This window comes from Linepithema humile, chromosome 8, assembly GCF_040581485.1.
Source record: "Linepithema humile isolate Giens D197 chromosome 8, Lhum_UNIL_v1.0, whole genome shotgun sequence".
NCBI lineage: Eukaryota > Metazoa > Arthropoda > Insecta > Hymenoptera > Formicidae > Linepithema > Linepithema humile.
The window spans coordinates 8,085,292-8,097,722 of NC_090135.1; the positions used below are offsets into that span (position 1 = coordinate 8,085,292).

General features: G+C 32.8%; 1 protein-coding gene across 3 annotated transcripts; it reads right to left on the bottom strand.

Annotated features, from left to right (window-relative positions):
- Window positions 1-64: 64 nt before the first annotated feature.
- Window positions 65-12,366, bottom strand: LOC105670538 (uncharacterized). 3 transcript variants are annotated; one of them, XM_012364091.2, is made up of 4 exons: window positions 12,093-12,366; window positions 4,849-5,099; window positions 1,725-1,966; window positions 65-1,497 (listed from the first exon to the last, which is right to left on the bottom strand). In XM_012364091.2, exons 2-4 carry the CDS (start codon window positions 5,095-5,097, stop codon window positions 1,494-1,496), a joined length of 495 nt encoding a protein of 164 aa, XP_012219514.1. In that variant the 5' UTR covers window positions 5,098-5,099; window positions 12,093-12,366; the 3' UTR covers window positions 65-1,493. The 3 variants fall into 3 exon arrangements, with proteins under 3 accessions (XP_012219514.1, XP_012219515.1, XP_012219513.1); XM_012364092.2 differs by lacking the exon at window positions 12,093-12,366 and adding an exon at window positions 7,052-7,173; XM_012364090.2 differs by lacking the exon at window positions 12,093-12,366 and adding an exon at window positions 7,066-7,159.
- Window positions 12,367-12,431: the final 65 nt, after the last annotated feature.

A 12,431-nucleotide genomic window follows, 5' to 3' on the forward strand; every position in this document is an offset into this window, starting at 1 on the left:
TACTGATCATTTTTCCCATATCTTGCGTGTGAATGAACAAGGGCGTAAACAAACGATAAGGAAATTTATATAGAAAAATCTCGTATTTTATATTTGCATTTTCGTTATAAAAAAAGTCTTATCTTACAAGCATCGCAGTTGCGTTGAACAGTGTTGCTTCATAATATTTACACGTATGTATGTATATGTATAATCGTATATATCACAATAAGATGGACGTGCGAATGGCTTTCGCATGAATGTGCTGTGCGCGCAAGTGCGTATTTAAAGAGACAAACACTAAGATGATGCGGTAGAAGAACGTTCTTCAGTAAATTACGCGCAGCTGAGCTTACGATACATTTAAATGCTCTATTATTCTGATTCCTCTTTAGATCATCGTGAGATCCTCTTTGAACGCGCATCGCATTCCTAACAATGTCCGAGAGTGAGAATATCGAGTGGAGCATTTGTCATCGCAATGAATAATTGAGCCGTTTATTTTCAAAGTAACGTAAGTCAAATTTTGAAAAACGACTAACAATAGTAAGAAATATGAGCACAAATCGATGCGATTTACTTATTTTGTAGCGGTACCTCTTCAACTTTCACATCACTTTCAAAATGAATTATGAATTCGACTAAAAACACATATATTAGAAATCGCGTGTTTGTTCCGTCAAGTTTAGAAGTTCGCCATCAATCAGACCTTGATTCAAATCATAAAATTAAATGAACAGTTGTTGTCCACAAGCCGAACAAAACGTCCGAGTGCCGTTACTTCACTCTGCGGTCACAAAACGGCCAAGCAATAGCACGGTCAATAGAAACCACAGATGTTGTAGTATAATTCAGCTCGGTATTTTTCATCAAGACATTGAATTAAAAATGAAAAGATATAGTATACAAATCTCCACATTTGCAATTATACATTGTGCCAATACATCGTTGTGCACTATTTTCGTACATCTTTATTTTCCCAGACGCGCTCGATTCCACGGAATATCTCTGCCAAATTTCTTTCAATAAATAAAAAAAGTTTGACAAACTCTTAGGCCGTGTTGAATAAATTCAGGTATCGCCATGAATAATGAATTCTAATCAACAGTTTGCTATTTCTTCGTAGATTACAGTGGAAACTATATCTATAATTATGAAGAAACAGTAAATTGCTGAGCGCTAAAGAACGTTGACAACAATATATTATATTCAATAATCAATAGCTTAAGCAATCGACATTTCAGACGCTATAAAGAGATCGATCCTCGTTCAATTCTCGTTCGCGGAAATGTTGAGCAATCTTTAAGTGGCTCAGTCCCGCAGACAAGATTTTGCGTAACCATGTATTCGTTCAGGCATCTTGCTACGACGAGGGCAAGTAACGGAATTGTCGTACGATCGTATTATTCGCAGTCTGCGATGTGATCGCTCTTCGCATTCGACGACAATATGTTGATACTCCGACTCGTCGCATACTTTAATATTTATTGGTCTCTATCTTCGGCACCACAATCTCACCTGAAACAGAGAAAGATCGAAGGGCTTGCTTTTGTTTGACTAATTCAGAAATTGCGATGAATATTCAGAATATCGCAATTGTGAAATAAAAGTTAGAAATATACAATATTAGCCAAAAGTTATTGAAATTAAGAACAATCCATTTTCTCTCATATATATAGATTTGATAATTAATTGTTCATGACAATGTTTTTATACTGAATTGGGAAATTTATGAGTAATCTTACCTCGCGTATGGCGGAGGCGGTGTTAGCGTAGGAGAAACGATACCAATGGTCGTCGGGATAATTTGTCCTGAGGATAACGGCGGCGTACTGCCATTGCTCAACCTGACTAATTGACTAGGATTTAGCTTGATAGCATCATCGTAGCTCGGCGGTGAGTCCGTCACCGCCTCGTAATCTGGCGGCTTTTGCCTCGACATACCGGATGGTTCTTCGATGGAAATCACGTGGATCGGGTCATCGATCTTTGAAAAAAGACGATTGTATGGATTAAATTTCGAATACCGCAATTACATAATTTTGCGCGCTTCGAAAATTACACTATTTATCCTCGCGGATTAATGAATAATCGCTACGTAAAAGATGAATAAAAAATTGCGTTTTGTTAATTTAGAAATTTCCGATGACTCATTACTCGTGTACGATAGCCCAATTACAGAAACTTCATAAAGCTTGTTCATAACTAAAAATACTGCAGTTCCGCTATTGTATTTTTAGAATTCTTCAGGTGTTTTTTGACTTCGCAGATTGGATTTAAAAGAATGTTTAATATTAGAACTTGTTAGAATTACGTAATTTAACCTTGTCAAGCACATATGACGTTCAATTCAAATTTGCCACGCGTTCCGAACACACGTTCGCAAAACAGAATATGTCAGACAATTAATCATCATGGTATCACACAATCGTGTCTATTTAAAGTATCCAGATCGACGTGTTCGGTTCTCGCGTTATTCAACGTGCTGCGTTATAAGGATATTCACCCGGAAGTGCATATCACGCTATATTCGTCGTAGGTCGTCTATAGATATCTACCTACGTATACAGTTCTCTCTCGGTACTCTTCGGAAACGCGTGGCCGGCTGAATGTAAGTCGCGAAAGGGCGCGTGCAAGATACATATAGGGTGACGCACGAGACGCGCAGTCGACGAGAATAGCCATGGGTTATTTGTGGCGATAAAGAAAGTTTAGCTGGAAAATTGCATAATGAGTCTAAATGGAAACACGAGGTGAACGACTGTGACCCCGGGAAGCCTCCTAGGAACTCGTACGAAATTCTTTCTTGGAAAAATACGCTCGGTTTGTTTGTTATCAGTAAGCATAATTATGACCTCGAAAAGAACCAATAGAACATATCAGGCGTAAAAATAACATCTCTCCATATGCTTCATAGTACAATACATCAAATTATGATAATTGCGAAAGTGCTAAATATACTTAATTGGGAATATCGTAACATCTGCCGCGTAAAATATAATAAGAAATGTAGTGATTAATATTCAATTTTTTATGCAAATATTTGTCTGGCAATTAATTACATTGTAACTAAACCGTATCGAGCAATAAAAAATTAATATTTTTTATGTAAAGAATGTGTCAAATTTACAAGATTTGATTGTAAAAATTTAAAAAATATGCGGAAGAATTATTCTGTCATATTTTTCAGTATAACGCAAATCTTTTAACGATTGAATTTCTTTTGGAAGATTCCTCAAATTTCTTTTATGTTTATCGCGTTTACGTATTATCTTGCTTCAGTGAAAATTAGTGTAGCGATAAGACCCTATTTGATAGGTTATCAGGAGAAAAATTTCCATTTCCGCCAACAGAAAGATTAATAAAGTATGTTTAAAATTTCTGAGACCCGAATGACACTCAAGTTTCTTGACTTAGAAAACTATTTTGTAAGAATAGATGAGATTGCATGATAGCACCGTGGCATGACAAGAATAGACGTGCACATAATTTCATGTGTCATGCGTTTCAGAACACAAAAGAGAAGCGAAAATGCATTCGACTCAACATAAAACAACCGTAAATGATATTGAAAAGATTACAGGTATTTCTCAGATGTGAAATATATTTCTTCGATAGCGGATTAGCATTCTCGGCTTAAAACCTTTCATTAGAATTACAAAGCTGCGGCAAATATATCCAAGGATAAGTGATGACAAATATAGCATGGTATACCCTTCCGGGTGAATATCCTTATTGTAGCAACCGACATTAGAGACTGCCACGACCTCCTTTACATGTCGAACCAACGCGCACTATATCATTTTTGCATATACAATGTTACAAAGCATGAAGAACGGATAAGCAAACGTTTGAAAATTGACAAGCTGTTTGTTTTGCACAGAAAATATTCGATAGCAATCTCTACGGAAAAAAATGTTTAATAAACTGTAGTAAATCTAAAATAGTGTTAAACAGATAAACAGGTGGAAAAAAACCGAAGCGTAATGTGTATCGTATCGAAGCAATAGATTTGTAGAGCACATGATTATTTGATAATTGCCAATTACTGCCAATGATGTATGAATTATTTATACATACAGAATATTTATATTAATAATACCCAATCTTGCAAATGAGTTCTTGAGGAAAAGCGAAGTCCGTAATTTCAATCAAAAGAAGAAAATAATAGTAACATGATGCAATCATGACTTTACCACTTTACTAATATGACGCGGTGTTAGATGAAGATTTCTGTCGCTTAAAATCTTTATGATATCACAAATATCAGGCGTTACACTTTTCCGGCAATGAAACATGCGACGAACGCGGATCGTGTTTATCAAACGTTGATGATTTATGAACGTCACGATATGGCATTTGATATATATGGAAATTTGCCCTCTCTGTCACTCTTTTTATATCTTTCGCTCTCGCTCGACTTTATTCGAGAGGGGAAAAAAAGTATCAGCTATAGTTCGCGGAGATGGGGTGTATTATTATTAAGCTTCTTATTCTGCGCACCGCCGCTGATAATTGCGACTTACTGCTGGGCTAGAGTATATCTATAGATAATACGCGTTCTTTGTGGTCTATAATAGAGGGTTGACCTGGATCGATCTAAAAGCGTTTTAATCCCCGAGGCCTTCAACCGCACCGCGACGACCTGCATCTTTTTGAATCGCCAGAGAGATTTTATACGATCGATATTTATCATTATTCTCAATATCGCAGATATACTGTCGAGAACGTCGGTGAAAAAGAATCGTTACGAACTTTGGCAAATATCTAATACAAAAAATTTTTTTTTTTGCGTTATTCTAGCCAAGCATGAATTTTAAGCAAATTAATAAACTTGCCATGTCGATGAATCAATAGTTGAATAATTACCTGAGCCGTGATCGGGTGGTTCGTGTGTTGCGTGTGCGTGCTCGTCCTAGTTGGCGGTGCGTGCAGCCAGCAACACATCGCGGCGCAAATGAGCAGAGCCCCAGCGACTATGCAAGCGACACCAACGTAACGTACCGGTTCGACATAGTTCTCTGCTAAACCTAACCAGTTTATGAGAGCTCCGACGCATAGAAGAACCATCCCGTACCGGTACGGGCGCTGCGATCTTCGAGATTCCTCCAAAGACATAGCTAAAACAGAAAATAGCGCTCTCTTAATGTTCTATCGACTTGTCAGATTTAATATAAAAAAACAAAGTTTTAATGCACGACACATTTTACGGATGTTTTTTTACCAAAAAGATAATTATTGGCAAAGAATAGCATGTATATGTAACATGAAAAAATGTTTGTACCGTGAAAAGAATATCTCAATTGGATTGGGCGTTGTTATAAATAGCTCGCAGTTGAGAAAGAAATGGCACTATCAATCACTTGATTTGACATTTATGACTACGAAACCAAGAATCGTTTCGTTTAATATTGAATGATATTGGTATAACAGTTGCCAAATATCAGTAATAGTTTATGAGTTTGATAACGCAAGACAATTATTACAAAATTATATTTCAATTAATGAATATGTAATCGTCAAATAATTATTAATATGTAAATATTTGATTAATTCTTTTAATGCTAACGGCAAAGCAGGAAAGTTGTCGACATCATTTAACTCGCACGGTTCTACTGTATCTAATACGTAAATAAATCTCTCATATCTTGCATTTGATAAGTTATATGAAATTCTAGATTGGTTATCGCATTCAATCATTGTCTAATCGAGTGTCAAGCTCTTGAATCCTTTCGCGATAGCGTCGAGAGCCTCGAAATTTTTTTTTTTAATTAAAGAGAGATTACCAACCCATGCATGGTTGCAATTAATGATTGTAATTCAATGATAACGAGGTTTTTATTAAGGTTCACTTCACGGAATAACAGAAAATACTTTTTGCATAAAAGACACATGCTTTTCTTGTCTGTAATATAGATCGACCATGTCATAGTGAGTTTATTGATGCAAATTGCAACTTTATTAAGACAGTGTTTGCTGACAATATTGACAAAAGCAGAATACGAGCAAATTGCAAGTACCTTGACGAAAGCTACGTTATACTTTTTAAAGTAGGTTATTCGTACAAAACTCTATTCTTGTAACATCAAAAAGAGTAATAAGCAGTGACGTCAAGAATTAAGTAGGTAAAAAATAATGTCGTCGTGTAAAATTAGCAAGTGAATCCAAATATATTTTGGTAGATATTTTTCGTTTTATTACTATTTTGACTTTCAATAAGCAATAAAGACATTCGCGTAATAAAAAATGACAAAAGAAAATCGTTATTAAAATTTAACAATTTCTAGAGAGAAATAGTAACTCGTATTTTTTATGTTTTTGATAAAAATATATTTATTTATATTCTTGTGATAAAAAAATTATTTTTCCTAAATTAAAAAATTTTAATTAAATTATATATTGACATTCGTACAATATCACGAAAGTGTGATTGCATAAATGGCAATTTCGTGGGCATATAATTGCATTCGATTTCATCACGGCATTAATGAATTATTCAAGAATTCAATTCATCAGCAGAACTTATCATTCTTATTCTTACATAATTCATCGGTTGAGTAGCTATAAATATTCTTCGATTATCTACAAAGTAGGCTACATGCAAACGATTATAACGCGCAGATAAACCGTATCGACATTAGGACAAGATCGATATTTGTCATATCTACATGCTGCTTCAGTAATAAACATCGTTTACTCATTGAAATCGTTATTATGTGTTTACCTCGCGAAAGTAAAATGAGGCAGTTTGTGAACTGTTTGTGTGTTGTTCCGACGCGGTATGCTTCGAAAACTATTCATTATCGCATCCATAATTAATCGTAATTTATTTTACTTTGATTATATCATTAACATCATTAATGATGTTAACGTTGATAAAGCATACTTAATGAGTATCGATAAAACGACAATGCAATTTGCAAATCACTTCATTATCTGAGTTAAATCAATACTGTCTATCGCATGGCTTATTTTTTAATGTTACAATTTCTTTTAGAAATGTCCGTATTTTTTATCGCACATCACAGATTGCAATTTTAAAAACTACGCAAGTTTAATTGATATAACATACTGTAATTAGTTTACCACTGGACTCGTCCATATTTTCGACTATCAGGAATAATATTAATGACACAACTGCTGTCTTTTGGCTAGCAAATTTTCTTGGCAACTAACATATCGCGCTGCGAATCGTCGTATATAAAGCGACACGAATTTAATAGACAGAGAGAGAGAGAGAGAGAGAGAAATTGTCCAATTCTGAACGACATACGAACGTGAGTGTTTTTGAACGAGTCACCGAAATCGTAAAGATAAAGCATTTTATTTTTGAAACATTATCAGCTCAATCAACGTCAAGCTTGCCTAAACACGTGAGAAGATGCCATAAAACCGTCTTCTCGCGATGATACGCGTGTACATGCGTTGTGTGCAACGGAAATACACGCATCAGCGCAGACTTCGTATGCGTGCACAAACCGACGCAATGACGCGGCCGCGAAATTAATTCCAATTTACATACATACGCGAAGTGACATCCAAGGACGTGACTTGTATTACGAACCTTCTCAAGAGGCTAAACTATGTTCAATGAAGTAAAATATTAATTACATATATAAATTGTTTTGATGTAGGAATGCTACAATTTATTTAGTTTAAGCTCACAACAATTGTATCAGCAAAGATAATTTTGCATTGCAGCGAAGAAAGATCTAAGTATTTTAAAATTAATTAGCGTGAAATCGAGCTCTAATGAAGATTGAAGCTAAAATTTACAAATTACTTCCTGGATATTTATCGTAATAACAATGTTAAATGACATTATAATTTTTATTCACTATGTTTCTAAAGTCGTCTTATACAAGTGTAAAATTTTATAACATGTATAATTTCATTCAAAAATGTTCTTCATTTAAAACACATTTTTCTTCTTATCAAAATATTGATAATGTTTAATTACGGGATTTTGCTATTTAAATTTTAATAATCAGAAAGTCGTCGATTTATATTATTTTTTAATTAAATCAATAAAATAGTTCAAATTTACCCCCAATGTATAGTCATTAATAGATTATTCATCAAACATCATTAACAAAAGTTTTGTCGGACTTCACATTAGCAACTCATTTTGTACATTAATACATTAATTTTTTTTTAACTATTCATTATTGTGAAAGTAGTATAGAACGTATAATCAAATTTCGTTTAAGGAAAAATTAAGGATTTTATCGAACAATCTGTAAGATAGTATCTACTCAAGTAAAAAATTTGATTTATGGCTATCATACTATGCCATTACATATAACATGTACAAATAATATGTAATATGAATTTATAACCAATAAAAATAAGATAATTATGTATTCAATGTATATGCTTAAGATATATCTAAACAGTTCGCACTATTTGAATATACTTTCAGCTCGAAAGACACAAACTATATTTGACGTTCGAAAAATATGTTGCATATTTTATAAAAATTGTCTGAATGACATATTTAAATAAAAATTATAAAAATTTTCCATCAATTGACGAAGAATTTCATTATAAATAAAAGAAACAATCTGCATTCGCGTTAACGTAAAGGAATAAATCCAATGCTGAAGACACTTGAGTACATTGATATAAATCAAGATAGATCATATTGCATTTAGTTCTACAAAATAATACTTATCTAATCCGAGAGTAATATAACACTGACGCAGCGAAAGTTCGCTGACAATGCAATTGATATTTTATTTCTTCCGTTCTTTACTTGTTATTCTAGCAGTCATAGAAGTAACATTAATAATGAAAAGAAGACAGCAAGTAATGTTATTAATTAATAAATAAGCGGTTGTAAATTTGCAGTGTCAAATTACTACGTAAAAAATCGTTGTCTTACTCACGATAATTTGCTACTATACGACTAAAAATATTGTACAATGCAACGAGTAGAACAAACAATGCAACAAAAGTATATAAAAATGCATGCCGATGAGAATTATAAAAAAAGATTATTGTTTCCGCGAAATTTCATTATTGCTAATTTTAATCAATTTATTGGTGATAATAAATGTTTAAGATGAATGTTACAGTTAGATTAAATGTAATTATATTTTGCAATTAAATCTGTTCGAATTATTACATAATATCATATATCATGAGAAAGATAGCATTGTTTGTATTAAAAAGAAATAATTCTTTCTTTCTTTGTTCTCCGTTATTTGTTTGGACGTTTCTATGAAATTTACGTAGAAAAAGGATATTATTTATCACCATGACTATATTTCATTCACGTTCGTTTACACACGTACTGTACATAAGGTGATATTCAAAACAAATTAAATAACCGTGACTAATTAAGAATGCATGATAGCGCACGCATATCTACAGCACGCTTATTTACAGCAAGCGATTACGCCGTAGCTACTGTATTTCACAATATTCGCATACGTGGCTGAAAGAAACGTGGCTTGCTGATATATTTTTCATATTTTGCTAAAAAATGAATTCAACATACGGTCATAGCCAGTACGTACTTTACGGTTGGCGGCGAATCGATCCGCCCGATGCTTCCGTGCATTTTACATTTTATCGAACGGTTCTCCATAGACCGCGTGTGTGCGTGATGACTCGTCTATATTTACACACGCGTATGTCGTGCTTCGTGCATTCGTGCGAGTCCCCCATGAACCAGAAAACAGCAACTCTTGCGTCAACGACTTGACGACGGTGCAACTGTTACATGATTATCCGTCGCTTACATGGTTTAACCTTAACCCGGTTTCGCACCTCGCACCCGTCGAATACAATAATGGTAGGTAAGTAAATAGTCGACTTTAGGCTTACGAAGCCGTTTCTTTGCGACAATTTACAACAAAAGCTATATTTATTTTCATCGTTTCTATATTCTCATATCATCCAACACAATCGATTCAAAGTGCGATTTACGGTGCGGTTTCTATTTTTCTCCTGGTACACTTTACATATGTATAAAAAATTATTTTTATTCTTACTGGAAATCAGCGCTAAACTTAATATTTGCACAAAGTTTGCAGAAAATAAGAAAAAAGGTAACACGTTTACTTATTTTTTAAATTAATTACGTAATATCTGCTAAATTCTTTCAATTATTTCATGAATTTGTTTCATATGTATTCAATAAGTATTTTTTTGTAAATAAGCAACAACATCAACATCTTTAATGTAATTTGTTCAAGATATTAAAAAAGAGTGCTATAATGATACCCACATTATCATATCTTAGAGCGTTTTTTTTCACGTTCTTACGTATCTAAGTATGCAAAAGTTGATCACGACTGCAAAAATTCAAAGAAAACGAGTCACGCAATAATATATTCATCATATTGCACGTCAGCTGATATAGCGTGAGTTATCACGCCTTCATAAAACTGATACAAGCGCTCATTTCATAATTGCAAATTTTTACAATTATTATCTTGTTATTATTATTCACATTTCAAAACAAATCACAGACTAAATATAAAATTAAATAAGATAAGAAAAGTAATAAAACATTTGATATTTGAGGATATTCACATCCAACGAATAGAGAATGGAATGCTTAACTTAGCTATCTCTTAAAACGCGATTTTTGTTTGCGATATGATCGTTATCCAATCGTGCATACGAGAATCGAGCATTATATGTATATACAGACGCAAGCAGAATCACTATACATATTAAACCAGCATTAACTGAATATTACCAGAAAAAATTCATAAATGTAAAAATAACATTAAAGTTTAACTAAGGTTTTCAACTGACGGGAAACATATAGACATTTCTTATTCTGCGCTAAAAACGATATGTGTTCATAACTCAAGTTATTGCACCTGAAGAGATTGAACAATATGATAAGAAGATGGCAAACACTTTCTTCATGAACAAATCTGTTTATAATTTTAAGATACATCTGTTTATTATGCTTTTATATCGTAATATGTGATTCACAATATTTTATAATGAACTAAAAAAGTATCACGTATACATATATTGATAAATGCTTCATATAATTATTCAATTAGCAAGTTAAGTTCGTTTGGTTGGCGATACGAGAGAAGATACGGATAACTATAATTAAATTTTTAAAAAAGCAACTTAATTTTTTCCGGAATATTTTATTTATATTATTCATATAAATAACTCATTTTTGCTTAATATTTTTATAGTTTTGAATTATGAATGAAGATAATTTTAACACGTATAATATGATTTATAAAAACGAATATTTGTTATGTATCTCGCATATTTAAATAAATTAATTTTTATTAAGAAGTTTAAAATTTTTTAAACTTGTATGTTCCATGTAATTAATACATTTTTATTATAAAATATAACAATTTTAATATATCCTCAAAATTTTTTACGATTTCATACAATTTTTCATAAGAATATTTTTATTTTATTATTCAGTATTCACTTAGCGTGAAAAACAAGATTACAAAAATGAAATATAACTTGTTATTTGACAAATAACATGTCACCTTTCAATATCTCAATGCATAAAAATGTAAATTAAGAAAATAGTAAAAAAGATGAATGATAGTATAGGTATAATAAAAGCGAAAGCAAACTAATTCTTCTTTTGGAAAGTTTTTCCATTCAATGCATTTTGCAGTGACCTAAACAGTTAGAAACCTATCAGGGTCTGAAGAATAAGGCGGATGTGATAAAACCGACCATAAAAGTCTCTTGTCAGAATTTTTCGAGGAAATAATTAATAAATTAATAAATCTAAATGAGAACAAATTGTACTTAAAAATGGTAAATAATTGATTAAAATTTATTGTAACATTTAAAATAAAATTTTCAATTTCAGCATTAAATTTATTTATGAATCAATTCAATATTATCGAAGTTAGCTTCCGTTGCAATTAAATTTTTGCTCTTTCTTTAGTTTTTACACATCTTTGCCTGTTTTATTTATACGCAATGTTACTTTTATTATGCACTACTTGTCACTGAACAATTTTAATTTTGACAATGTTTATTAAAAGAAATACATGCTTTGACTAGATAAAACAAATGTAAGTAATGTCCATGGACAGAAAACACGTTCCAGCGTTTATTGTTGTCAGGGTCATTCAGGAAAAAAAAATTTCTCTTACTTGAACTGATCTCCGTTATGATGTCAGATTGTTCAATGTTGAAATTTTGAAAAGTCGTTGCACTCACTGTTTTAACTCACTGAGTCTCTGATTTTTAGGTGACTAGCTCTCGCTACTCTTCTGTGCATCGGTGACAAAGGCCTAACAGGTCTTCCGAGACACCAAGAGAGCGCAACTTCCACGACGAGAACTCAGCGCAGACTGACGCAGCGGTTGTTCGCGTGGTCTGTCTAACCCATGTCGCCAGTTATACTACCACTGAAGTCAAACGCAAGTATACAGTATGTACGTCATTGATATCAGCATGGCTTGAAGCAGTGTTTCTCAAACTCTCTTCAT

Excerpts from the sequence above, each read along its gene's own strand:
- LOC105670538 (XM_012364090.2), bottom strand. Across the intron at positions 1,967-4,848 it reads ACCACCCGATCACGGCTCAG|ATCGATGACCCGATCCACGT; the intron begins GTAATTATTCAA and ends CTTTTTTCAAAG.